This window comes from Hemicordylus capensis, chromosome 1 (genome assembly GCF_027244095.1).
Source record: "Hemicordylus capensis ecotype Gifberg chromosome 1, rHemCap1.1.pri, whole genome shotgun sequence".
Lineage (NCBI taxonomy): Eukaryota > Metazoa > Chordata > Lepidosauria > Squamata > Cordylidae > Hemicordylus > Hemicordylus capensis.
The window spans coordinates 32,817,398-32,845,058 of record NC_069657.1 but is presented as its reverse complement, the minus strand read 5'-3'; the positions used below and the strand labels follow the sequence as shown (position 1 = coordinate 32,845,058).

Sequence of the window (27,661 nt, the reverse complement as noted above, 5' to 3'; positions counted from 1 at the left end):
TTTACCTTCTCCACAATTAAGCTGTTAGAATCTCTGATCTGAGGTAACCCAGAGGTAAAGTTGTATTTGTATGGGTGTGTGCGTGTGTGAGAAGGAATAGGAAACATAGGAAACTGCCATATACTGAGTCAGACCATTGGTCTATCTAGCTGAGTGTTGTCTTCACAGACTGGCAGCGGCTTCTCCAAGGTTGCAGGCAGGAATCTCTCTCAGCCCTATCTTGGTGATGCCAGGGAGGGAATTTGAAAGCTTCTGCTCTTCCCAGAGCGGCTTCATCCCGAGGGGAATATCTTGCAGTGCTCACATATCAAGTCTCGCATTCAGATGCAACCAGGGCAGACCCTGCTTAGCTATGGGGACAAGTCATGCTTGCTACCACAAGACCAGCTCTGAGGCCTAGACCTCTTGGGGTTCTGTAAATAAGCCCCTGTATTGTTAATATCCCCAAACCTCTTCTTGTAAATAAGCCCCAATATAATTGTATTATATTATATTCCCCAAACTTCATTGTTGTAAATAAGATTCTGTGGTTGCAAATCCCTGTGCATGGAGAAGGCTGGCCGGGTCAAAAGTTCCAACTTGTGAACTAGAGACTGACCGTTGATTTTGGGAGGGAAGCGAGATTTTTAAAAATGGAGGGAATTTTTGGTTTGTTCTGATTGGCTGAGTTGAGGAACTATTGGTCTAGAAAAATGTATAAATTTAGAGAGTTGCTGAGGGTTCGGTCAGAGAGTCTTGGAAGCCAGAGATGTCAAGTCTGCTAGAGAGAGTCAGGGTTGAAGGTTGAAGACAGAAGGTTGAAGACAGAAGACAGAGAGTGCTGGAAGTCAGTGTGCTGGAGGGGGAAACTCAGCTGAAATCACTAAGAAGAAAGAGAAGAGCCTGGCAGGATTGAACCCCAGGCCTGTGCTGTAATCAGAACTACCCAGCAAGCCAGAAGCTGTCAAGAAAGCACAGAGGACTCTGAGGAGGAACTAGTATAGAGTCAGGTAGTAGAAGCGTTTTTCCAGTTTTTATCTTCCCTGACCTGCTCTGTTAATAACTTTTTTTTTTTTTGCGGCAAAAGTAATGCTTTAATTGAAACAATTTTTCTAAAAGTAAATTTTCTTGATTAAAAAAAAGAAAATTAGAAGCTTGTTGATTGTCTCCACCCCATGCCTAAAAGCCTTTCCACATTACTGAGGGTTTTTATATGTGTGTGAGAGAGAAGGGCTGTTGAAGTGGACCCAGCCATACCAAAAGTCCACTTGGTGGCAGTGGTAAAAAGGTTAGAAGGAATACAGGGCTGTTCCTCCACAGTGTGTCAATAAATATGGTGAATATAACAACAACAATGTTTATTCCAGAAACTGTTTTTTGACCACTTCCTATCTCAACTCATGTATTCCAGCAACTGACAAACTTTTAGTCTATCAGAGAAAAACATTATTGGTTAAAAAGCATAGCCAATTATGCACAGCATTTTGAACATCTGTATCATCCTTGAGTAACCACAAGGCCAAAGTTCACTCATTACACTTGTATGGCCATTTCTGAAACAGTTCACTTAAAAAGAAAGAAAGAAAGATAAACATCTGTTCCAATATTGTGCACATATTCTACAGTACATTTCATTTGGTTTAACTCGAGTGAAAACTGACATTTTGCTCTCCAACTCCGGTGCAATCTGATAGAGGGGCCGCCATTTTGAAACTTACTGTCAGTGTGACAATGTTGCCAACTTTACACAGAAACTATGAGTTCAGACATGCAGAGGGAGTACATAACAGTTCGTATGTCTGTGTGAAACATGTAAATTAACCTTATTTATTGATGCCCCCTCTTATACTACCTTGAGATTGTTTTAATGAAAGGTATACAAATTTAACAATAAATAAATGAAATAAATATGCAGTTTATCCCAGCATATGGCTCATGGAGAGCAGCAAATTGGCTCCACCCTCCGAGTCATCATCTTTAATCTGGTTCCACACCCAAGCCATTCTTTTGCATCTTGCTCCAGTTGGTAGACATTGGGGTTCTAATGAAAGGCAAAGTAGATTCTGCAAACCTGAAGTCTGCCCATACATGTATGCCGTTGCTCACCATTTAGCTTCACTCATTTCATTTTTCATGTCATTACAAGATATTCTTTTTGCAGTTGATGGCGGCATGTTTAAAACAGGGATCTTCAAGTGCCCATAACCAGTCCACCATACTCAACAACCACAGTAGTTAAATGGTCCATGGTTGTTGCTGTTTGCCTGGGTTGGGACTTAGGCTGGGAAATATGTGTTCATAAAGCTTGGTGGTGATTTCTCTCTGCAGCATCCAACAGAATATGACATGGTCTTTCCCTTCATACCAGTCCTGCCGAGCAGTGCAGCACCCAGAGGTGATCTTGAAAGTAGAATGAAGCAGTGCTTCCTTGCACAGGAGCTTGATGAACACATAATTTGGCAAACAAGCAGATAGATAGATAGATAGATAGATTAGACCAGTGCTTCTGGATCTGGATCTGTAGCAGAGGTATAGTTTGCTACCTGTCTTCTTGCCTGGGGTAAGGAATTGCCTGAGTGAGGCAGTGACCTAGTGCGCATGTGCCTCTCTTCTTCCACAGCTGCCTGTCTGCCCACTTTGATGATGATGCCATTTCCACACACCCCCCAGATGGAAAGAGCACAGCACATCTATCCCAGCCACCTGTCCTAGCCTTCTGAGGTAACTGCAGGAGGATGATGCTGTTCCATCGATCCAGAGGAAAAGAGCAGCACAGCACTATGATGGTTGCCCAGCAGACTGTCTCTCATGGGAGTTATTCGCACATGGTTTCATGCTGCGAGGTAAATGTTGAGCAAAGCCACGTTGAATCACTCGTGACATTGAGGGAAGCAGCCCCTCCCTTCTGCTCTCGGTTTTTGTTTTTACAAGTTCACATGGCATGCCTCCGTGTTTTCCTTCTAGCCAATGGGAGGGAGGGAGGGAGGGAGATTACTAAAGAGCTACATCAGCATTTCAAAGACAGTATCCCTTTCACCATGCTAATGATAAGTTAACCCCTGCTAACTTGGCAAAGAGGCACCTTTTAATGTGGTGATTCTCTTTATTTAGCAGGGGAGAGAGTAGCAATAGCAATAGCACTTACATTTATATACCGCTTTATAGCCGGAGCTCTCTAAGTGGTTTACAATGATTTAGCATATTGCCCCCAACATCCAATGACTGTTGCTGGTGTATATCTTATGTTTCTTTTTAGATTGTAAGCCCTTTGGGGACAGGGATCCATCTGATTTATTTATTATTTCTCTGTGTAAACCGCCCTGAGCCATTTTTGGAAGGGTGGTATAGAAATCGAATAAATAATAATAATTATTCTACATCAGTGCCTTTCCCTATTTGCTCAGGTGTTTTCAGAAAAACTCTCTTAAAACCAGCATTTTAAAAACTTGGAAATACCTCGAGATAAGCTAGAATTCGCAAGACAAAGCCTGACTTGTGTGTGGAGTGGGTCCAAGGATCTTGAAGGGACTTCGAGGTAAGTTTGGCTGGTGTGTGAACGCACACGCTCTCCCGAAGGAGATTCGGGGCAGAAGCCCTGTCTGTAACGCCTCCTGGTCTTTAAGAGAGATAGCGCACACAGTTTCCCATAATGCTTGCAGGGCTATTCGAGTCCGGGTACCTATTCCACCTTTAAAGGATAGGAAATGACTGTTGGGTGGGAGGGGATGAGTGGAGGCAAATTCCAGTCCAAATTGGCTCCCTGTGATTGCTTTTTGACACAAAAAGGAGGCACTTCCCATTCATTTCTTGTTTTAAGTTGGTTTGCGCTTAATGTAAAGTTGTTTGGCCCCAAGGTGTTTAAACCAAAGGCCGCAAGGAAAAGGTGGGATTTAAAGGGGCAGTGTTTGTTCTGTTTAAAATTGTTCTAGGGCAGAGTTTCTCAAACTTGGGTCCCAAGATATTGTTGGATTACAACTCCCATCACTGCCTGCTGGTCCATCATGGCATGCTTCACTCTGCACTCTCTAAAAACTGGGAAGAGTAGCTCACGAAACAGTTTGTTACACAAATTACTTCAAAAGAGGTATGAAATGGCTGACTCGAATATAAAGTTCATAGAGAAGTATGTACTATTGTTACACACGCATGCATGCGTGCACACACACACCACACACACCCTACCTCTCAGGAAGCACTAAATAGAGTCTCCCCCTGCTCAAGATTTTAAAGCCAAGATTTTACTTGGCTTGTGAAGGCTGTCAAATCTTGTTTGCTGCTGAACCGTTTATGCTTTGGTGCTGGACAATGCATAAATGTTTAAATTGCTTGAAATGTCTAATTGAATTACCTTCAAATTGCGGATCAGAAATGGGGAAAGAGATCTTTGGCTCCCAGGCTCAGTCACTGGGATGTGTCTCCTGTGATGCTGCTTTTTCTCTTCATTCTCCTTTTGCTCCTGACAATGACTGTGTTAAACAAGATCTTCAGTCACGAAAGCATTTCTTATGGGATGGAGGGAGTGGAAGAAGGGAAGTCTTTTCCATTTTCTGATCTTGAAATCAGATGTTAGGACATTTCAGAAGCATCATTTCAGCGGTCCAAGGGGAGGGGAACGAGGAGAGTTTAATGAGGGACGCAGGGTTAAGCAAAGGCCAGAATTTGGATGCATTCAGAGTTAAATAGTAAAAATCTCTGGGTCAGCTTGGACAAATGGTATGCTGGCCTTGTCAGACATGGGGGACTGTAGATGTACGTGGTGACACACCCCACTCAGCACCTGTTTTGCTGCCACTAATTGGGCCGTGTTGATACATTATTACTTTAAAGTACTATTTCATCCACACATTGAGGGGATGGTTCAGACAAACCATCCCCACCTGCACAATCAGATGGTAGCAGGGGCGTAGCTAGAGGAGAGGGGGCCCGTGTTCATCCTCCTCTCTGGCGGCCCCCCAGAGTGAGGGAGACAATGAAGAAAATAGGGAGGGATGGAGCTAGAGCGCCCTCAGGAGCTGGGGGCCCATGTTCTTTGAACCCTTTTGCTCAATTATAGCTACACCCCTGAATGGTAGGAAGATGGAGCATTGGATGCGTGGACACTTGTGCACCTAATATGCTTCTCCCTGGAGTGACCAGCAAATGGGCCAGAATGCAGTGGAAGCCAGTACAATTTAACTGGTGGGGGGAAGCAAAAAACGAGCTGCAGGTATAGTCTCATTCCACCCCCACTCTGGCTACCTCTACCGTCTTGCCCCACCTTGCTCCGAGCCCAGTGGTTACTCATAAGTGGTCTTACTGAATATATTAATTTCAATGAGAGTGCACATGAATAACTTCGTCTGGATGTAAGCCAGTGACTAAGATAGCCCATTTCATAATTGTATCATTTAAGTGTGTGTGTCTGTACATCAGGGGTGCACAACTGGGCCAGAACCAACCATGGCATGGTGTTTAGGAGCCGAGATCCATTTTCAGTGCATTACATTACAATTAATTATTAAAATGTTAATGGAAGCAGTTATTAGTTACTTGTGGATCTTTTCCCCTCATTGCTCTGGGTTCCTTGGAGGAAGAGCGGGATATAAATGTAATAAATAAATAAAGGGTCCCACAATTGTAACTAAGGATAGTGGCCAGAAAATAGGCCCTGCTCAGTCAGTAGGGTTCACCGGGATGCATGCAAGACCCAAACAAATGCCAAGTCCTCTCCTCTCCCTAAATTGCTGTTGCTTTCAGGCTGCAATTCTGGGTGGTTTCTGGATAGCAAGCTTCACACTGCAAAAAGTGTTGTAAACTGCGACATTTTGTGGCGCCGATTTAAAACCGCAGTTGAAATCCATTGCCTCCTTCACCGGGCAAATACAGCTATTTTTGTGCAACACAGATGCAATGTTATACAGCTGCAACGCAGCAATAAAATCGGAAAGAAGGCATCAGAAATGTGAACAGAATCTTGCTTACTACGCAGGGACTGTGATGTCAAGACATAGGCAGTATGGAAAGACACTGAAGGGACATGTCATGACACTGTGGCAGCATGCAATCTGGAAAGAGCCCTGGGCATGTTTACTTAGGAGAAAGCCTCATCGGGAACCTTGTGGAAATATTTCCAAGTAAACATGCATTGGATGGTGCTGTAATGAAGTTTCAGAGAAGACCAAGGATGGCACCCTTGGAGAAGAGGCAACTGACCCAAAGAGTGCCTTTCTGGGGTGCTGACTGGAGCTTATCTTCCCAATTGCACAGAATTTAGTATTGTCTGAAGGGACAGTGAGAGGGGACTGGGGCTGGTTAAATGGAACTGCAGCTCAGTGGTAGAACATCTTGCTTTGTAAATAGAAAGTCCAAGCCCTGCTGGGAGAGACCCATTTGAAACCCTGGAGAAATACCAGAAAGGCATTTTCTGCTCTGCCAGTTATGGACCAATGATCTAACTCAGTTTAACGCAGCTTCATATATTCAAAGTGTAAACCAAGGAATGCCTCTAATGGTTGCTTTCAAAAATCTAAATGTGGTTCACTTTGGCGGGGGGCACTTTGTCTCTGAGTCTACTTTGTTATTAGTCCCTAACTTAATCCTGAAAGTGGGAATGGTGGGGGGGGGGAGAGGGAGAGATCTCATAGGAACATATATTTAATCAGCTAAAATTACTGCAGACAGCATTAGGAAAAATTAATGTGTTGGTATTTTACTTCTGTAGCATAGCAAAGGAGTCTCATTTATAGAAATAACAAAGCAGATAACTTTTTTAATAAGTACATTTTTATTTAAAATAAAAATTAGTTATGGTGCCTTTTTAGACAGGGTACTGCACAATCTGTATATGCAACACAGGTTTTTTTTTTGGTACAGAACATAAGTATTGAGCAATATCCTTAAATGCGAGACGTACATTAATGGCTTGTCTTAGAAACATGACAACATTTATTCTGAGATTGATTTTGGCCATGATCCAAGAAGCTCCATGCACAACATGAGGTTTCTCAACCTTCCCTCCCCAAACAGCCACCTTGGTGAATGCACGAGGCATTTGTGTGTTCTTTAAAAGAACTCTTTGGATCGTGGCCATCCTCTTTAGTCATTTAACCACTGGTACAGATTTTTCTATGGACAATAGCGGTTTGAATCTGTACATGTGGCACGCAGTCAAGAAGGCAGATCTTAAGAGTATTTACATTCATGCATTAGGTTTTTTTTTAATATGCTATCTTTGCAGTTTAAAAATCATATATTTTGTTCATAGAGATGCAGGGAGGGGTTGTAAAGATATATAAAAATATATTTATAACAGTCACGAGTCTCCATTGCCTTGGACTATTTAGTTATTATATATACCTGTGCAAAGCAAGTGCAAAATGGGCATGACACTATACCTAAAAAGGAGAGTTTTACACCCATTTGGCATGGTACAAACAAAGATGCAGAGTGCGAGGCAATGGAAATTCAGGTCCATACTTACATTATATATTGTCATGATTCTGTCAGAGTTAAATGCCTGTAAGTCACAGTTCAATGGAAGAATATTTAAAATCGGGCTTTGTTCTACTCCCCCATGGAAACAAATGGGACTCAGAAGTGTTTAACTCTAACTGGATCATGCCCTCTATGTATATCCCGTAAATCTCTTATCATGGCAGAGAAATTGCAAACCAAGAAAAATCATAGCTCTTTGGGTGAAACCATGGTGCACATTCAGCTAGACTTGTGGAGCTATGTTAGGACTGAAAACCTTGCTGACTACATGCCCCCCAGATATGTGGAGCCTTTTAGAATCTAATTTTAGAGAATAAAAATAAACTTTAAATCCCTGTAAATTGCTATCTCGAATTACCAATTTTTAGTGCAATGGGGCCCCATTGTGAAGAAGCTTTTATCTGTCAAGACTTGTATATTTCATTGGTATTAAATTAAGTGTATTGGAAAGCACATGTGCTCCTTTTATGGAAGCTTTTGCAAAAAAATCTGTACTGTTTCAAACAAAACCTTGGGTACGTAGCAAAGCTCTAGGAGTTCTCTGTTGAGGGCATCACCTCATTTGTCCTCCTCTTTGGAAGACTGAGGGCTGAGCTACATATCCAGAAACACCAGGTGGTACTGCCTTCCAGGACTATACCAATTCAAAATGCTGGGAGGGGAGGTTGCATGATTGAATGCTCCCCAATGTAAAATAAAATAAAATAAAATCTTGCCTCATACGGAAGAGTAGATGTCAGGGGGAAAGCCAGATTAGAAACCTGATATGTTAGGAATCCATGGCTACAGAATTCTGTGAAGTGGAAGGACATCCAAATATTGTCCCCCTGTTCCCCAAAGTGGTATAGACTAAGGAAGACTATATAAAAGGTGTAGGTCAGCCCCAAGAGTTGAGTGTGGTCTTCCTTTGTATTACCCCTGCTAACTTAGCAAAGAGGTACCTTTTAACATGGTGATTCTCCTTATTTAGCAGGGGGAGAGTAACTGGCCCTATCCACCCCAGCACAGTACCTCCAGTGACTGTTACTGGTGTCTATCTTATGTTCCTTTTAGATTGTGAGCCCTTTGGGGACAGGGACCCATCTTATTTATTTATTATTTATCTGTGTAAACCGCCCTGAGCCATTTTTGGAAGGGTGGTATAGAAACCGAATAAATATATAATATATATGTACTTTTTAGTCCAAAGGGTCTGCTTTAGAGGCCACAAACACTTCTTTGTGCAGCTTCACACAAAATAGTTTCTCATGGATCACAGCCATGAAGTTCTCCCTGCATTCATCATACAATTCCCCTTACTCAAAAGCTACACTGTTGGATTCATCTTGAAGGTTCTCACCCTAAGAATGCTGGGTAAGAATTGTACTGGCAGGACCAGTATCTGTTGCTACAGTTATACTAGGGTGGAGTTTCACCACCGGACAGAACAAATTATACATCCCCCTTGCCCCAGTGCATCCTCATCCTGCCTGGTCCTATAAGCTGCTATGCCTGCGCATAGTGCACACTGTGCCGTAAACGTGTTGTACTGCTGCTTGTGGGTGGTGGTGGTGGTTAGGGCTGCCATATTCTGGCTCTCCAAATCTGGGTGCCAAATTAACACATTATGTAAACTGGCTTGAAAATAATTTGCATAGGCAAATTAACAGCTGCACTTTCCTGTTGACTTGTATTTGCTCTGGATATCTACCAACAATAGTTGGGGAAGGTATCTTTGCCTGACCATTTTCTTTGACATATTAACAGCAGGAATAGAACCAAAAAATGCACAGCTTTTCAATTAAGGCTGCAGTTCTGTACACACTTATTTGAGAGAAGATCTGATTGAAACCAACAGTGCTCACTTCTAAGTAGGCATGCATTGAGTCCTTAAACATTACAATACATAGTCTGGTAGGCAGTTATTGAGTCACATCACAAGCAAGCTATCCTCTAAACTGCCTGATAGAGATCCCCTGCTGATAACAAACAAGGCAACATTCCTCAGGGGATTACTGTACTTGTGAAAGTTAAACTCTCTGAGCTAGCCTCCTGCGTTTCCCCCCTCTTAATCCAAGTCCAGCAGTTGAGCAGAACAGCAGTGTTTTGCTCCATAACTGCTTCTACAAGGGCTAGAGCTTAGCTTAACACACACACACACAGACACACACAGACACACCCCTCAAAATCTGAAATCTGGGTGAATCTAGGTGGGCTAAGCAATCCAGGTGAGATGCTTAAACTCCAGGCAATACGCGGAATTCTGGGGAGCATGGCAAACCTACTGGTAGTTGGTGGTCCCAAAAATACTAACAGAAATAGTTTTTTCTATATATTCCAGAAGAAGCAAAATCTTCTATATTCCTGGCAAATCATGGCCAGTATCCATCTTTGAACTTGACATTTCACAAGGCTTGCACTGAGAAGCCAAACAAGTATGATTTCGCTACCAATTTGGAGTGGCTCACTGACATGTATAGAATCTGCTAAGCATTTCTTAATAGGCATTCTGTTAAATATTGGTAATAATTTAATAATTCTGACAATGTGAGGACAATAATGCAAATAATAGAATTTGTATATGTTATTATGTTGCTATTGCACAACTCAACAGTTCTCCATAAATTTTTGAATGATGTATCGTAGTAATGATAACAGTAACAAATAACCTCTTTGTAAATATTCTTCTGTAGAATTCAAGGTGCTTTCAAGGTGAGGGCCATCTTATACAAGACCACTATTCCAGAGGCATCTAGAGTTTAAATGAATTGCAGAAAACATGGCCATTACAGGGAGATGCAGCATATGTAACAGGCCAACAGCAGCTAATTCACCAGGCACAGCTACTGGTGAAACATTTGTTAAACTCAATTAATGTGCAAAAATCCTGCCAAACAAGCCCCCTTTAATGAATGGTTCATTTAATGAATAAATAAACCTCTTTAATCAATGGCAGTGCCAAATGTGAGGGCAACTCTCAGGTTCTCTTTCTTCCAGCTTTTCTCAGTAGGCAAAGGTTCAGGCAGGTTTGGATGACCGTAGCTTATTTATTTATTCGATTGATTGACTGATTGGTTGATATACTGCCCTTCCAAAAATGGCTCAGGGCAGTTTGCATCAAAATAAAAACAAAACAATTAAAATTTAATTATGGCAGGGATTCTCTGGGTCCTTGGATGTTGCTGGACTACAACTTCCATGATCCTCAGCTACAATGGCCTTTGTTTGGGAACGCCTGGCTTATGGCCAATTGTCACAGTGAGTTTTACCAGTGACATTCTGAAGAGGGCTGTCATGGCATAAGAGCAGAATCTGTGCTTTGCATGCAGAAGGTCCCAGGCGGCCCACCCCAGGCGCTTCCAGTTAAAAGACGAGAGGCAGCCCTTCCGGGAAAGACCCTTTCTTAAGGGCCAAACTGGAATTTATACTACAGATATAATTGTCAAAAACCTTAAAAGAGCAGCCATTCAGGGGCCCAATCTGGAGAAAGGTTTCGAAAACACACACTCATCTCCTCGGCACCATTTCCCCACTGAAAGCTAAACCCCACAACGGCTGTGACCCTGCAAAGGTGCCATTGGGGGTGATTTAAGATTCCTGAGCAGCTGCTGTCTTAAAGTAACCCCACTCAAATTGGACAACAATGCCTTACATACTGCACAGTGCCCACCGATGGAGGAGTGCGACATGCCTGCTTGTTACAGGGGTCTGGGAAACCTGACAATGCTGCTAGCAAACGTGGAGAGCCCCTGTGGCTCCTAAGGATCGCATCTTTCCTGGAGGATGCTTCTCCCATCATTTCCAAAGGGGGAAACATTCGACTGGGCAGACACAACCCTTAGAAGCCACAGAGACTCTCTGCATTTGCTAGCAGTATGGACAAGCTTTCCAGACTCTCAGAACCAGCGCACTCCACTCTTGCATCAGCAGGGCACTGCTGTAAGGCAATATGTTTAAATAGCTCATGTGGCCCTCAGAGCTGCTGCCATCCACAGAACTGGACTAGTGAACCAATGGTTTGACTTGCAGCAAGGCAGCTTTACACGCTCAAATAACCAACCGACCCCAGCAGTGATGATGCAGCCATGGCTCCTCCCTTAGCCCCTTTGCCCAGCCTTCCTTTCTGCCTGATATGAAACAAAAGAGAGTTCTATTTGCTCCAACATGAAGTGGGGGGAGGGGGTCCGTGTTGCTTGGGAGAAACAATAGCTTCATTGTCTTGCTGCTACTGCGCTGTAAAAGAGACAGGGACGACTTCCAGTTGGGATTCAATAACCTGGCAGAGATAGTGGACTGGTTCAGATGTAACATGGAGCCTCAATTAAAGCCTTGGTTTGTGTGATGACCCTGAGCCTCAGGAAGCATGCACTCCCTTCCCATGCCTGCACAAGTAACTACTCCCAATGTAGGTTAAAATAAACCAAGGCCAGTCATAACATCTGAACTGACTGATCTTGGTTTGTTCTAACCGACTCACTTGAAATAAACTATGTTTGGAAACCAAGGCTTGATGTGAGCTACAGATCATGGCTTATTACAAGTAACTAGGTTTTAATAAACCAAGATGGCTTGTTTGGACATCATAACTGATCTTGATTTATTTTAACCAATATAGGAAGTAGATGCTTGCTCGGGCATTAGAGGAGAGAGCAAGTGCTCCCAAGACTCAGGAGCATGATGTGGGAACTTCTGCATCACATCTGAACCAGCCCCATCACTGACAGATCCCTTTAAAATAATTGGCTGCCTATACAGCATGCATAGGTATAAATCATGTCTTAGCAATGTAAGTTGGCGGCTGATAGCTCGACTAACACTGCACTTGTACAAACATGTGGCACTATCCAGATGTGCTATGCCAGAAGCTCGAGTTCCAGCCTACTGTTGCGCTCGCAAAACATTTGTGAAATAAGGTGGTATGCCTCCTGTTGTCAAACCTCTTCCTCATATGTTTTGCAAGGAACCTTTACACAAGGGTGCAGCTTCCAACATCCCCATGACGCCACACAGGTACACAACTCTTTGTTCCTTGTGCATGTGCAGCATTAGCCTGCCAGTGATTCTGAACCTGCCCAGGTTATGTCCACAGTCCAATATAACAAAAAGGACTTGGGGGAAATGACCACGCAGGAATAGCTTCTCAGTGTGTGTGAGGGAGGGGAGCCAGAAAACATTCATCGCCGCATTGAGGGGAAAGTGCAATTATAAACATATGTGACATTTTAAATACATTGGCCAAAGCAACCCTATTCCAAACTTGGCAACTGATTTTGTGCCAGAATGTACCAAACATCTGGAAGGATATTATTTGTGTTTGTTAAGCACAGCGTTGTTGATAACTCTTTCCATTCCCCCTTAAGGAAGCGTTGACATTTAAACAGTTGTAATAGCTATATTCCTAGACAGGGAAGAAAGGTTAGAATGCTAAGTGGACAAACTAATAACTCAATGGATTTCTCCATAAACCTTAAATAGCAGCTTTTTGTTTTCCCTGTTAGAGAATACATATATTTACACATAACCTATCATTTAGTAACCTAAAAAGGATGCTTAAAAATGTAAATTGGAATACCTCAAGAATTTAATGGAGGATGGTGCCAGAAAGTATTTCTGAAGAGAGAAATTCAATGTAGCAATTCAATATACAGTAGTAACAATGCAGCCTCGGGCTTTTGTGGCTCTATTCCATCCCGTCCATAATCTTCTATGCAGGATAAGCGGATCATAATGTGAGACACATTCTGCATACAGATAAGTGTGATATATTATCATCTTTGATGGGGTGTGTGTGTGTGTGTGTGTAGGCTGGGGCCAGCCCCTGCTGTTACCACATTGAAATTCTCTACCGAAATGTAACAATGGACTAGGCTTTCAAGGTTCCAAATTTTCACAGGTGCCTCATATTTTGTTTGTGGGTTGGATATTAAACATTTGACTATCAACTCTTGACACCATCAACCAGTGATATTAGTGGGCAGGAGATCCAGTGCACGCAGGTCATCCATCATAGGCTTGCAAGAACTTCCTCATTTCTCCAGTGTTGGTATGAATGGAAGAAGCCAGTGTGCAGAGGAATACTAGGTGCACACTGGTACAGATGTGGTGCTCTGGACTGGGGTCTACCTCTTTGGAGTTATGGATACAGATATTGGAGGCTGGGCCCATCCTCGAATAAACGGAACTGGAACACCAGCTTCCCAGCACTAATGGACTGTACTGGCAAGCAAGATGCAACAGTGCTTATGCCAGCTTGTCTAGATTGCTCAAACACACCAAGACAGAATATCACTGAAGCTCGACAGCGGACAAGAAGCTAGAGCATGGCACACTTTTGTTTTAGCAGGGGCTGCTCTTGGAACAGTGATAAATAGAGGCATAAGAACGATAGATGTCATGTTTTTAACATCTCAATCTAGGTGCTGGTGAACACCTGCGACTGAACAATGGCTTTTAAGAAATTAAGGTGACTGAGCCTAACACATTGTTACATGAAAATGGGTTTGGCGGATTCAGCCTTAAGTTGTTTGCGGTCCTTATCACAAAGTGGTACAACACAGAGCTATCACATATAATTTGGCACAGTTGGCAGTCCTTTGTCGAGAGAGGACTGAGATAACACAGCTTTCTCCCTAAGTGGAGAGTCCTTTTAGTCAGAAGAAGTCCCTTGGAGGAAGAGATACTCAGGAACAAGGAGCCTTCAGGACATCTGAGCGGCAAGTAGAGAAAAAGGAGCTTCCATTTGCATTGCAATTAGCCTTCCTTCACGTCCCAACCCAAATAATTTAAAGCCATTCTATTGAAATCCTGCCTACAGATTTGTGTGGTGTTGATACATGTGCAAAATTGTGCAGAACTGCAACCGAGGAGCAGAAATTTGGGATTTTTCTAAAACCTAGGACAAAAATGCTACGTGATAACAAAGAGGAAAATAAGACTGATTATGGATTAACAGTATTCAAAGCACCTTTAAATGTTGTTACCTGTAGTATTTTTCTCTTTGATTAGCAATGCTAATTGCTGAGGATCGTACTGCGACTTCTTTCTGTTTGAAAAGTCTCCAGCCGTGGAAATTGCATAGTCACCAGGCTGTAGATGTAGGTGTAGATTTTATGAGAGCAATCATGTAATTTATGGGGAGGTTGCTTTGTGGGTGAATGGAAACTTTCCCACTGAACAATGCCATCATAATTAAGAATGGGAATGCCAATGGCTTATAAATGAAAATAAAAATAAAAATGCAGAGCCATGCAGGTAAAGCTTGGATTTTCAGGTCCAATTACAATATGCTCCTGCTCTAGACAGATCACCTTCACCATCAAAGGATTCTACTGAAGCAGGGCTTTGTTTTGTTTTAAAACAGTCAATCAAAAATAAGAAGGAAAGGAAAAGAAGAAGTTTGGGGCATTGTGAAGTTGCTTTCAACAGACGTGGCATGCAGTCATTATGCCGTTTTGAGGCCTTTACTCAGAGTAGCCCTGACTGAAGTTTATCCCTCCCTTTGTGGCAATCAACAGGTCGAAGAGGAGTTGTCTGCTTTTCTTCTCAGAACAACTGATACGTGCGCTATTTCTGAAATGAAGTCCTCAGCCACAGGCTTCTCTCATTGCTGCATATCACCCACCTTGCATATGCTGTGTGTGCTTTTAATGTTTACTACTCAAGGGGAAGTCTCGGAAATTATACCACCGCATTGTTAACATCAACTGTCTTGCTGTTCTGGGAGGAGGTCATTGCATATTCAGCTCGACTTGTTCCGTTCTCTTCTTTTCTCAGTGGTTTCCTTTGTGGAGGCCCAGCCACAATATTAATAATAAAAAAAGGAACACGAGAAGAGGGGAGGGAAAGACAACAGATAAACAACTTTGTTATCAATATCCAACATTTCAAAAGTTGTCCTACTAATGAGAGAAAAAGGCTGTTGGGTATAAGCATATCTCTGTGTGTGTCTGTTGTGCAGTTCCATACATTTGCAACATGGGTATTGAATAGTTTGTATATTACTCTGTAAGGTTAAACATTTTTCAAAAAACACTAATAGTGACAGAAAAGCAGAACTGATCAATTGATTTGGAGAAGAAAACTATACATACAAAGTCCAGGGACAGCCTATCTTGCCTAGAGCAACCCATTTCTGTTTTAATTTAGCAACATTTCAAGGAACAATACAAGTCAAAGGATAAAGACTTTGAACCAGACCTATGACAAGCCTACATACATTTGCAAATTATCTTAGCTTTCCTGCAGAATTCATCATCTAAGCGTATTCACCAGTGCTAGTGATAGGAAAAACACATGCACTAGGAACATGTTAGTTAGGTCAACATCATAACTAACGAAGCACTGGTGTTCTGGAAGATGCGTTGGTGCTGCAGGTGGGATCAACTAACTCAGTGCCAGCACTCACTTGGGGTGGCGGGTGGGTGGGAAGGCAAATTTTGATGACCTCCCCTTCCCCCAGAATTTTGTTTACACTACAAACTTGTATCAGTTTTATACCCATTTTACAGTTATCACTTCTCTCACAGAAGACTGGGAATTGTAGTTCAATGAAGATAAACAAGAATTTCCTGTTAATGTGGAGACAAAAAAATGAAGAGGACTGCAGAAGGTTCTTCCTAGCTTCAAAACTAAACTCACACACAAGTATACAGGAAAACCTCATTATTCGCATGAGTTCCATTCCTTGCCTACTGCCATGAGTAACGGAACTGCAAGTAACGAGGCATTACAGCTATGGGGAGAGGGGGAGTTAAGTTCCAGGATGGAGGGGGGGGAAGCCAAAAAAAGTGGCCCCCAACACAGTAGTGTGTTTCATGGGTCCCCCATGTGCCCAGGAATACACCCCCCCCGGTGAAATGGCTCCAAAAACTGCAAAAAAAAAAAAAATCATAGGGAAAGTCCAATTTTTGACGAAATGAGCCACAAAATGGCTCCTTTAGACAAAATAGAGGGTAGAAGTGACTTCAGTGGTCACTTCTGGCCCTCTGGGAACTGTTGACACATGGGTTTTAACCCTATCAAATCCATGGATACTGGAAACAGGTGTCTATTATACACCCCGCAGATATGCAGAACCGTGAATAAGAAGGTTCTCCTGTATTAGCAAACTGGCTCAAACTGTTAGCCCTCCCTCCCCCACTCAACAGCCACTGTCCTCAGAGGTATTTGAATATGAAAACTCATGGTTATGGTGTCCCAGTGGCCTAAATATATACAAAGCCAAAATCGATTGCAGGCATAACATTTCGAATCTTCCAGCCATGGTTAGGAGACCAGGAGCATGCAGTGGGCTCCCTCCCCTTACTCCTTCCCTCTCCTGTGCAAATTCTCCCCATAGCTTGCTTTAACCATGATGTAAAGCTATGTCTAAATTGGTGCTAACAATGAGAAATGCCAGTCAGTTTTGGCTCGGAAACGGGCTGGAAACTCACTTCTAATCTTGGTGTAAAACTTTGGGCATGAGATTGGGAATGTTAGGTCTGCATAGGGCCGACATAATTTCAGGAATCCAAGAACACTCAGCACAGTATGCTTTAGTGGGAACAGGTTGAAGAGTTTAGGATGGTTGATTACAAGATTAGAAGCATGGCTATAATAGAAGAATTTCTATTTTCACAAAATCTATCTGGTATTTCTTGGCAGATAAGAAGGGTAGTCTGTTAATGTTAGTTGTGGTCTTGGTTATTACAGAACCAGAGCAGTACTGGAGGAGGATGATTCTAAAACATGCTCATCTTGCAAAACAATAGTGATACTGGGTGATGAGTTGGCATCTGGTTTTGCACAAGTGGAAGAAAGCTCACACGAAGGAACGTTTCCCACCCCTGATCCCCAAAGCAGTCTCCACTCCCCAAAGCCTCTCTTGAAGTCCGGTGGCCTTTACAGAAGCGGGTGGAATGGGTTGTGGACAGCTGCCAGAAATAGCTGCGGGAAACTGGAAGTCGCCTTCTGTGAGAAAAGTTCTAATCACCTAAAGTGCTCCCATACGATTTTCAGCACTCCTCCTCCTACAGCTGCCCACATCAAATTTTACCACCCTCCAAAGGGTTTTCTGTCCCCTCAGGAGAGTCTTTGGGGAGCACAGGGGGATGCTATGGTGAGAAAGGGGCAGGGAAGTTCCCTTGCATGAGCTTTCTCCTGCTTATGCAAATCTGGATACAACCCTCATACATTTCAGGTTTCATTTCTAATTATCCTTTAAAAAAACACAACAAACGCAGACCTTTATCATTCTTCTTGTTCTGCTTTGCCTAGCTTGTAAAGGGTATCTAAAGCTCTGCAAAATGTGCATGTTCTAAAAACAATTACCCATGTTTGAAAAGCGTGTGATTTATAGCATATTTAACATGCAGCCTAAAGCTATACACAAGTTGTACCTTGAGGAAAACAGTTGCTCCTTTTCAGTGGCCATTTATTTGTCTGATTTTGAAATGTGGACGCAAAGCCAACTGTATTTTCTATTTGTTTCTTTTTCTTTCTTTTATCCATCTCATTATATTGTTTCCACACTCTGATTCTATTTTGCTTTTCTGCCTACTCCAGTACCTTGTTTTAAGGTAAGGCAGATGCTCCACAGTTAGTACCGGTGAGAGCTGAAGGGTTTTCATATCCATAATACTCACTTTGTGGCCAGAAATATGGGCACTGCTTTAGCATTTCATCCGTTTGCTACAACACATACCAGACACAGTGAGTTTGCTATGTAGTAATTCCCTGATTTAGCTCTGTGTACCAAACAGAATGAGCACTCAGCTCTGTATAAATGAAACTTCTATATGGTTCGAAATGGGGCTTCCGCATCTGTAACCTTTCCATCATTCACATGTATGAATTTTCATGAGTCCTAAAACCAAGAGAGTATAATTTAGACGATGCTTAATTAAATATTTTCAGCTCCTGCTTGACATTCATTTCTACCAACACAGAGGAGCAAATTGGAGAGAAACCCTATCCAAATGTAATGTTCAACACACATACCATCTGCATACCTTGTATTAGGGTTGCCAACATTGCATTGGCTCAATTCGGGATGGGGACTCCAAGGGGCAAGGCCACTCAGGGGTGGGGCTTATGTTTAAAAAAAAAACCAAAAACTTTTAAAGCTGCCGGTGAGTGGCAGCGGAGCAGGATGGTGGCAAGAGCTCTCCTGCCTCCCAATTTAACAACATGAATGGCTGCAGCTTGAGCTACTCTCTGGTTGGGGCAGGCTCGCTGGGAGAGACGAGCGGGCTGAACTGAAACCAAAGCAAAACACTCACCAGTCAGTGAGTGAGTGAGTGACCGAGCCAAGGGAGGGATGGCGTCTGTCAGAGAGGAAGCAGGGAAAGACTGCCTTCCTCGGGCCTGCCTTCCTCCAAATGAGGCAGACAGGCTGATGTTTCTTTTTAGATGGTGAGCCCTTCGGGGACAGGGGTCAATCTCATTTATTTGTTATTTCTCTATGGAAACCACTTTGGAAACCTTTGTTGAAAAGTGGTATATAAATTGTTGTTGTTGTTGCCATGGGCTTTGTGAGAGGGGGAGGAGCCAAGTGGTTGTTGGCTTCTGTCTCAGAACTCCCTTCTGAGTTGTTTGGGGCACCCTAGCGAGATCCCAACCCCCAGTCTGAGAAGTCCTGCATTAAACAGACTATGCACACTTTTAGTGACCTAGTTTTGTCTTACACAGAGGAATTGGGTCCCCCTTCCATGATGAGCAGGATTCAGATGAGTGTGCTAGCATAAAAGTGAGACAATACAAACCAGGGCAGACCATGCTTAGCAAAGGCAGCAATTCATGCTTGCTGCCACAAGACCAGTTCTCTTCCCCCAGTAAAGCAGTATACTTCCTGGCTGTACCATGCATTTGAGGGACATGTACTTAGGTTCACTTTTAAAATGAACACAGATACAATTATTCACACAAAAATATGTACAAGTATACAGACACTCGCACAACATAATGTCTGAATAGGGTTTATGGTTCTAACTGTCATCTGGGTGCTTTCCAGATTACACCCTGCAATGGGGTCACAGCGGATCTCGGAAGTGTGCTTCCACATTTCCCGTGCTGTGACACCGCAGTCCCTACGCTGACAGCAGGGGGCCGTTCACATTTCCGATGCCTTGATTCAGATTTAATTGCTGGCTTTGATACAGTGCTATGATGTGGTGATAGCATTAAAAAGTTGCTGCTTTTCTGGGTTGTTAGTTTTTGCGAGAGTGCTCCCTCTGCTGTTTACATTTTGAATGTGATTTGCTTGAATGGAAGCATTTTGCTGCTGTTGAGCAGCTAAACTGGAAAGCACCCGGAAGATTTTAAAAACCACCATTTATTCAAGGACTAGTTGGTACCCGTGTTGTCAGATGCTCACAAAGAGCAAAAGGTTACACCAATGTGCTTGTGATGAAAGATCATTCTCTGGTGTTTCTCTACTGACTCAGCAACAGTATTCTTTGTCAGCAAATCCTTTGATCAACCAGGAGGAGTAGTTATTCATTCCACGTCTAGCAAGGCCAAAGAGTCACTTCCCTAGGTAAAACAGCCTGCTGAAAGAGTCATCTTTGGTAGTGAGGAGGGACTGGTAATTCTTAAGAGACCTTTCCAGATGCTAAAATAAAACTCATCTGGAGCATTTCCCATGAGGTCTGCTAATTACTTGCAAGGAGGAATGGCACAAAGGTCTGGGAAACACAGGTTTGCTCTCCCTTGTATATCTCAGGAGACAGATACTGTCTCTTTACTTTACATAACAAAAGGAGGGTTTTTTGCTCTTTTTGGTTTTATATAAGCATCTTATAACAATATAATATCACTGAGCTACCAGAATTAAAAGGGGATTACATAATGCATGCTCCCTTCCTCCCATCCCATATGTTATTTTAACTATAGTGCTTAGCCCTCTCCAGACTGCTTGTTTCTCTCTTAAATCTTTTTATCTGCATCTGGTCAAAGTACTTGCATTGTAAAAAGCATGGAGTGCATTCCTATGCATATTGACTATGCATTGCAATCCTATGTATGCCTACTAGAGAGTAAGTCCCACTGTGCTCAATGGGGCTTACTCCCTGGTAAATGCGTTCAGGACTGCAGACTAAGAGACAATGAGATTACCTGCTGTTCTAACTGGCCTCACTGGCTGACATTCTGCACAGCATCGCTTCCAATGGTTGCACATGGTGCAACTGCATTCACACAATTTCAGCATTTGCACAAGATCGCTCTTGTGCAATTGCATGAATGCTTTTTAAAAGAGCATGCAGCATCTCCCACAGTGCTAACAATGCCCGAGGGGAGCTGCACAGAATGTCAGCTGCTGTACTGGCTGATGCAAAGGAATTTAAAAGGACTTGGAGAAGACAGCACTGTTTGGATTCCAATGGATTTGTGGTCTGTTGCTTTGAGTTCAATATTCCATCCAGAAGAAGACTATACAACTGTCCCCATTCTAGGTGATTTCATTAATGATTCTTCTAATTTTCATTTTGACAAACAGAATGGAAGAGGAAATGGTGATCCCATACTGAATAAAAGTTGATCGATGCTATATTGCAATAAGAGCTAGAGTACAGCCAATTATTCCCTCTATATAAACTCAAAAATATTAAATATGGTGCACAATTCCACCCTCATTGTAATTTGAATGGGGTTCCTGGATCCTGATTTGTAGACCAGATGCAAGACCTGTCTTCCAGTAGATTTGGATAATAGTAGTGCACAAATTAGAAAAAACATGTACTCCAAGGCCTGTCAGAGGTATTTCTCTTCTAAGCTAGCTAGGTCATGTTGGAATGCTCTTTTTAAAATGTATTTTTTCCTAAACTCTCCATGTTCTCAGAAGTACTCTCCTACACTTTTTAAAAAAGTTGTTCTCTTGAGTGGAGAAATGAGAACAGATTTTTTTTCTTGATTCTGAAAACAAGAGCTGAGAATTCTAGACTGCTACTCAAAATCTTATTGCTCTTCTGAGGACACAAATATATACTCATTTGGGTCACTACAATATGAATATTTTCAATGAAAGATGAAAAACACTGAATAAATGAGTTATGAAGGTTTGGTGAGCAAGTTGTCAGGCAGTGCAGGGTATAATTTTTTTTTTGTTTCAATAAGCACAGACTTCCTGAGATGTCTTGTTTGTATAAAGAGATCTGGTTATAAGCCTGACCTTTTCCTTGCACAGATATGGCATATGTAAAGAAATGCTTGGTCAGGCACAACAGGCAAAAAGGCAGGAAGAGAAATTAAACAGGCTGTTCCCATCATCATTACCAGGGCAGGGAGGGAGGCAGGGATGAATCCACTCCCCCCCTGACCCCCATACGATAGTTGGTGTTCCCTTTCATGCACTGCTGCATGCCCACATGATCCGTGCTGCACGGAGCAGAGTGGATCTCTGGAGGCTGGGACTTGTCAGCTGCCATGCATCCCGCTGTCAGTGTTTATTTTGACCATTCCCATTCTAGTCGACACTGAGGTCATGCACACAACCTCACCAGGGAGGGCGGATGGGCTGTGGGGAAGGCAGGAGCTCAACTTCCTTCCCTGGCAGCTGAGCAGCTGCTGTTCTCCCTTCCACTGCACCGTGTGCCCACATGAGCAGCAATGCAGCAGAGGGAGATGCTGGGAGCAGGAGGACTTCCCCCCCCCCCGCATCCCAAGGTGCCCCATGGCACGGGTGTGACCACTTCTTGCCCCCAGCTCACTGCCAGGGGAAAGCTATTTAACCTGGCGGTGACTGCCCAGATGATCGCTGGCCAAGGTTAAGCTAAACGCCAGGTTTGGAAGTGGGGCTTGGCACTGGTGCAGCGCTGGGAGTGACCTTGCTCCCAGAGTTTCACACATGCAACCTAACCCAGGCTGGGTTGCCCTAGCCTTGGTTAGGCTGAGTGCGTGAAGACCTTAGCGATTCTCTTCTTATTGGCTCTCTGGACCTACGGGTACTATGCAGGGCAGTGCAGTTGCAGAAAAAAGCAGGAAGCAGAAACAATGTGCGAAGGCTTCAGAATTTACTTTATTTGTGACATTTTCCGGATCTGAGCCCAAATTTACTGAAGGTTCGAGCAGTAAATGCGCTCAGTAAGATTATGTATTGACAGTGACCTCTTGGAACTAAAAACATTTCTGCATCTGTCACTGTCTCTTGTGTGTGTCTTTTGAGGACTGTTCCAATCCATTGGCCTAAGTCCTTATCATCTCACAAACCCATTTGTTTGCAGATATCAGACTGCACTAGATTTATTTAGATTTTGACTTTTCTTGCACCCAATTACATATACCTCTATTTAACCACACAAGGAAGAGGAATTAGAATTTAAGACGGCTCTCTGATTTCTAAGAATCTAGGGGGAAACTATTCTTGGATTCCGGTAAACATGGTATGTATATTTTCCATTATATTCAGAAATATCTTCACTTCACAAGGACTGAGTTGAAAAAAATAACTGAGAAGTCTGGATAAATTGCTAAGCCAAAAGAAAGCACTGGTGTTGACCGTTCCCAAGGATAAATAATCCAGAATAAATCAGTGCCTGCTGTTGTGTTCATATGTGTGGTCCATGAGGAGAGGAGGGGGAAAGAAGACTCTGTTGTGCCCTCTAAAGTTCCTCCTGTACACAGGCATTGTCGCTGTGGTGAACTGGATTGAACCCATCCTAAGCAGCTTAGAGTCATAGATATGAAAACTGGCATTTCTTCCACCAGAGTCCAATACTAAGAAAATGTTGATTTAATCAGCAATGAACTAGCCTATTTGTAGAATCCTGTACTATTTTCTGTACCTTCTATCCATCGCTTTAAAAATCACTACTGTGATAATAGAAACAAAAGCAAAAAGTGAATTTCTCATTCAGTTCCAAATGAATAACATCAGATTATTTGCTGCACATAAAGCAGTGCTATTTCAGAGGGAAGTTATGTTGTCTCACCTCTCTGAATTTCATCAATAAATATCTCCTTAAAAGGATCAAGGAACTTATTGCAGAATGTTGCCAATAGCCCCAAGGGTATGCACTCAGCAGAGCATTTACAAAAGGATTTCCTGGGGAAGTGAAATGCTCTACTTATTCAGGGCAAACAAAACCCAACCTGATATACATTATGGCCTAAAGTGGCTCAGTGCAGTTTACATTAAAATATAAAACATACAATAAAACAATTAAAATAAAATAAAAACACTTATCCAGATTAAAACTAAAACTAGATATCATTAAAAGCCAGGCTAAAAAGATGGGTCTTTTAGGCTCTCCTGAAGGCCTCCAAGATAATCCTCTTATATCCACAGGGAGTACATTCCACAACACAGGGGAGAGAACTGAGAAGGCTTGATCCCAGGTTGCCATCAGATGAACTGGTGGCACCTGAAGACCGACCCCTCCTGATGATCTCAATGGAGTGGTGGGGATGTTTTAGAGAAAGGCGCTTTCTCAGCTAACATGAACCTAAGCCATTCAAGGCTTTAAAGGTAATAACCAGCACTTTGTACTTTGCCCTGAAGTATATCGGCAGCCAGTGCAACTCAGGCATAAGGTGGCCTCCTGAGGTACCCCATAGACCAATCTGGCTGCTGCACTTTGTTCTTTCTGGGGGAGTGTAACCTCATCCAGAACAGGAAGTTCTATCCCATTTTACAGATTATGACCCCCAACAATGAGCACCTCCGTCTTGCTTGGATTCGGCTTCAGTTTATTATCCCTCATCCAGCCCATTACTGCTTGTAGGCAGGCATTTAAGGGGCTAATGTTATTTCCTGATATATTTCCTGATATACTGGCCCTATCCACCCCCAGCACAGTACCTCCAGTGACTTGCTGGTGTCTACATTTCTTTTTAGATTGTGAGCCCTTTGGGGACAGGGATCCATCTTATTTATTTATTATTTCTCTGTGTAAACCACCCTGAGCCATTTTTGGAAGGGCAGTATAGAAATCAAATAAATAAATAAATATTGATGACAAGGAAAAATAGATTTGGGTGTCATCAGCATATTGATAACACCCAGCACCAAATCCCCTGATGACCTCACCCAGCTGTTTCATGTAGATGTTAAAAAGCATTGTTGACAGAATGGAGCCTAGAGGGACTCCATATAGTAGCTCCCGTTTTGAAGAGCAACTGTCACCAAACACCACCATCTGAAATCTACATAAGACATAGGAGCGGAACCTCTGTAACAGTGCCTCCTATTTCCAAATCCCTCAGGCAGGCGATCAAGAAGGACACCATGGTCGATGGTATTGAAAGCTGCTGAGAGATCCAAAAGAACCAGCAGAGTCACACTCCCTCTGTCAATTCCCTGGCGAAGGCCATCTATCAGGCCGACCAAGGCCATCTCAACCCCACAGCCCACCCTAAAGCCAGTTTGAAATTGGTTTAGATAATTTGTTTCCTCCAAGACTGCTTGGAGCTGGTCAGCCACCACCCTCTCAATCATCTTACCCAATCATGAGAGGTTGGAGACAGACATGATGGAGGTGTGATAAATGGATGGCTTGTCTGCTTAGGGAGGGGGTCTACAATGTCATTTGTGAATGGGGATGCATCCCCCTAAAGGATCAGGTTTGACATCTGAGAATGCTGACAGATCCTTCTTTGTCAGGGGAGGCCAAAGTGGTATCTGTGGCTTGGAGTGTCTTCCCCAGCTGAGACAGATGCACCAGTGCAAGCTCTCCTGAACAGAGACAGCTTGGCCTTGGTTATCTATGCGTGAGTAACATTCAATTTAGACTACTGCAAATTACAATGCATTATATGTGGGGATACCTTTGAACACTTCTCAGAAACTTCAGTCAGTTGCTAGGTATTCAAATACAGCTGCTATGTTTCTAACCTGGGCTGACCAAAAGGATCACCCCTCACTCGTTTTGAAACAATGGCCTGGCTGCTGGTCCATAAGTTGTACAGCTTCTCTTTAAAAGCCTAAATGGGTTGGGGCCACCCAGGTATTTAAGGAACTCCCACATGAGCCTACCTTAATGCAACACTTGTCACTGGAGGCCCTCCTCTGAGTTTTGCCTTCTGAAGCTACAGTAGGTGAGTCATAAAAGAGAGGGCCTTCTTAGTAGTGGCACCCCTAATATGGAATTCCTTCCCTAGGAAGGCTCAATTGTTGCCAGAACAGTTATCTGTTCAGTGCCCAGGCCTGAAATGAACATCTTCTTTGACCAGACCTTTCAAAATGTTGCTCATGTTTCTAACATTATGGGCCATTGTTACAGGCTGACATGATGCACAGCCTAGTGCCTCTATAAGGATCTGCTGTGGGGCGCTTGTGCACTTCAACGGAAGTTCTGATGCTGTCCTGAGGAAGCAGATGTAGAAGCTGCCTTCTTGCAGGTTTCTCCAATCAGGACAATGGGGAATCCTGTGGAAATGCAGCTTCTGCAGTCGTTGCCTTGGGGCAGCAGCAAATCCCTGCAATGGATCCTGATGGAGGTGGCAGGCTGCGCATCATGTCAGCCATTGGCATTATCAGTGTTGACTGTATGAATTTTCCTCTTCAAATTTTGCAGTGAGAAAACAAAACTCCCACACATCTCAAAACACCATCAACAGGGCTAGCACTACCATGAAGCAGGGTGGCGGATTGTGAGCCTGTCCTTGGGGCAGCACAGCAGCACTCCAGCACCCACTCCCCATGGACAGCCTGCAGAGGAAGGATGGGAAATGACATTGTGGTGCTTCTCCTCTCTTATGTCTAAGAATGCAGCCAAACAGAGCGCTCTGGCAATAGGAGAAGGAGTCTATTCCAGTAGTAGCAGAAGTGCAAATGGTGGGGTCCCAAGGCAGGGCTTATAGGCCAGGAAGAAAGAGAAAAAGAGGAGCGGGAGTTCTTGCAGAAGAAATCACAAGGCCACTGGTTCTCAGCTACTGGAGAACTGCTTCATGAACCAGTTTAGAAATGCTGATTGCTCTTGTTTTCAGGTCTTTGCAGGATGCCCAGCAGCCCAATATCTGACCAGGACACCATCCATAAAACAGCTTATCTTGCAGCTCTACACTTGAACATGCACACACAGACTCACACACTCTTACCTTTTTATGGCTTTGTAGCAAATGATGAAAACTAGAAAGAGGAACAGTGGCGTGGTGCAGCATGCTGCTATAATGATAACCGGGCCTGGCCACCAGGACTCTCCAGTGGGGCAAATGGGAGCTGTGGGAGCTGTAAAAGATAATGATGGCAAAGAACACACACTCAGCTGAATGCTAGCAAACAAGAGGCTTATGAGCCAATCAGGTCACCCAGAATTTAGGCAAATGGCCAAATAAATTAGTTTATATCCAAGTAGAGCTGTCCCCCTTTCCACCACAGGTAATAAACACGGCAATGGTTCGCCACAGCACCAGCCGCAGATCAGGTGCTAACAACAATTTCTCCAGGTGGAGACTGAAAATAAAAATGCTAATATTATAATGCCCTTAGACTGATACTGATACTTATATAATGCCCTTAGACAAATCTATGGTGCGGCCACATTTGGAGTACTGCATGCACTTTTAGTCACCGTATCTTAAGAAGGATATTATAGAACTGGAAAAGGTGCAGAAAAGTGCAACCAAGATGATCAGGGGCCTGGAACACCTTCCTTATGAGGCAAGGCTACAGCATCTGGGGCTCTTTCATTTGGAAAAGAGGTGACCACGGGGAGACATAATCAAGGTGCATAAAATTATGCATGGAGTAGAGAAAGTGGACAGAGAGAAATTTTTCTCCCTCTCTCCCAACACTAGGGGTCATCCCATGAAAATGAAAGTTGAGAAATTTAGGGCCGACAGAAGTACTTTTTCAAACAGCACATATTTTAATCAATGAAATTATCTGCCATTGGGTTGTGGAGATGGCCTCTAGCTTGGATGGCTTTAAAAGGGGCTTGGACAAATTCATGGTCTATCAATGGCTACTAGACTGGTGGCTGTGGGCCAGCTCCAGCTTCCGAGGCAAGATGCCTCTAAATACTAGTTGCAGGGGAACAGCAGCAAGAGAGAGGGCATGCACATACCTCTTGCCTGTGGGCTTCTCAGAGGCATCTGGTGGGCCAGTGTGGGAAACAGTAGTTTGGACTAGACTGGCCTTGGACCTGATCTAGCTTATGTTTTCATGTCCACCTGCACTAGCTCTTAGTTCACTGAGATGGGGTCAGAATTGAAGACAATTCTACTCGTACATGAGCCAGCTGAGGTGGTCAGTACCATGTGGGAGGATGGATGCTCATTGTGATTTCTTACAAGATTTACACTCCTAGAGACTGCA

General features: G+C 43.3%; 1 protein-coding gene and 1 long non-coding RNA gene across 9 annotated transcripts in view; one reads left to right on the top strand and one right to left on the bottom strand.

Annotated features, from left to right (window-relative positions):
• Nucleotides 1–621: 621 nt before the first annotated feature.
• Nucleotides 622–14,864, top strand: LOC128326386 (uncharacterized). 4 transcript variants are annotated; one of them, XR_008308027.1, is made up of 5 exons: nt 622–989; nt 2,600–2,822; nt 3,384–3,514; nt 3,909–4,063; nt 14,792–14,864. It is a non-coding gene; the product is annotated as an uncharacterized LOC128326386 (long non-coding RNA). The 4 variants fall into 4 exon arrangements; XR_008308026.1 differs by lacking the exon at nt 14,792–14,864 and adding an exon at nt 10,125–10,243; XR_008308025.1 differs by lacking the exon at nt 14,792–14,864 and adding an exon at nt 5,948–7,905 and having other exon boundaries at nt 623–989.
• The window catches only part of PRIMA1 (proline rich membrane anchor 1), an 87,404-nt gene continuing 66,462 nt past the window's right edge, over nt 6,720–27,661 (bottom strand). For 3 of the 5 annotated variants that reach the window (XM_053253090.1, XM_053253084.1, XM_053253102.1), the window contains 2 exons: nt 26,443–26,572; nt 6,720–15,211 (listed from right to left, as the gene is read on the bottom strand). In XM_053253090.1, coding sequence (XP_053109065.1) covers nt 15,109–15,211; nt 26,443–26,572 — 233 coding nt within the window. In that variant the 3' untranslated portion in view covers nt 6,720–15,108. The remainder of the gene's footprint in view (nt 15,212–26,442; nt 26,573–27,661) is intronic. The other 2 variants (XR_008308012.1, XR_008308018.1) reach the window with 2 other exon arrangements.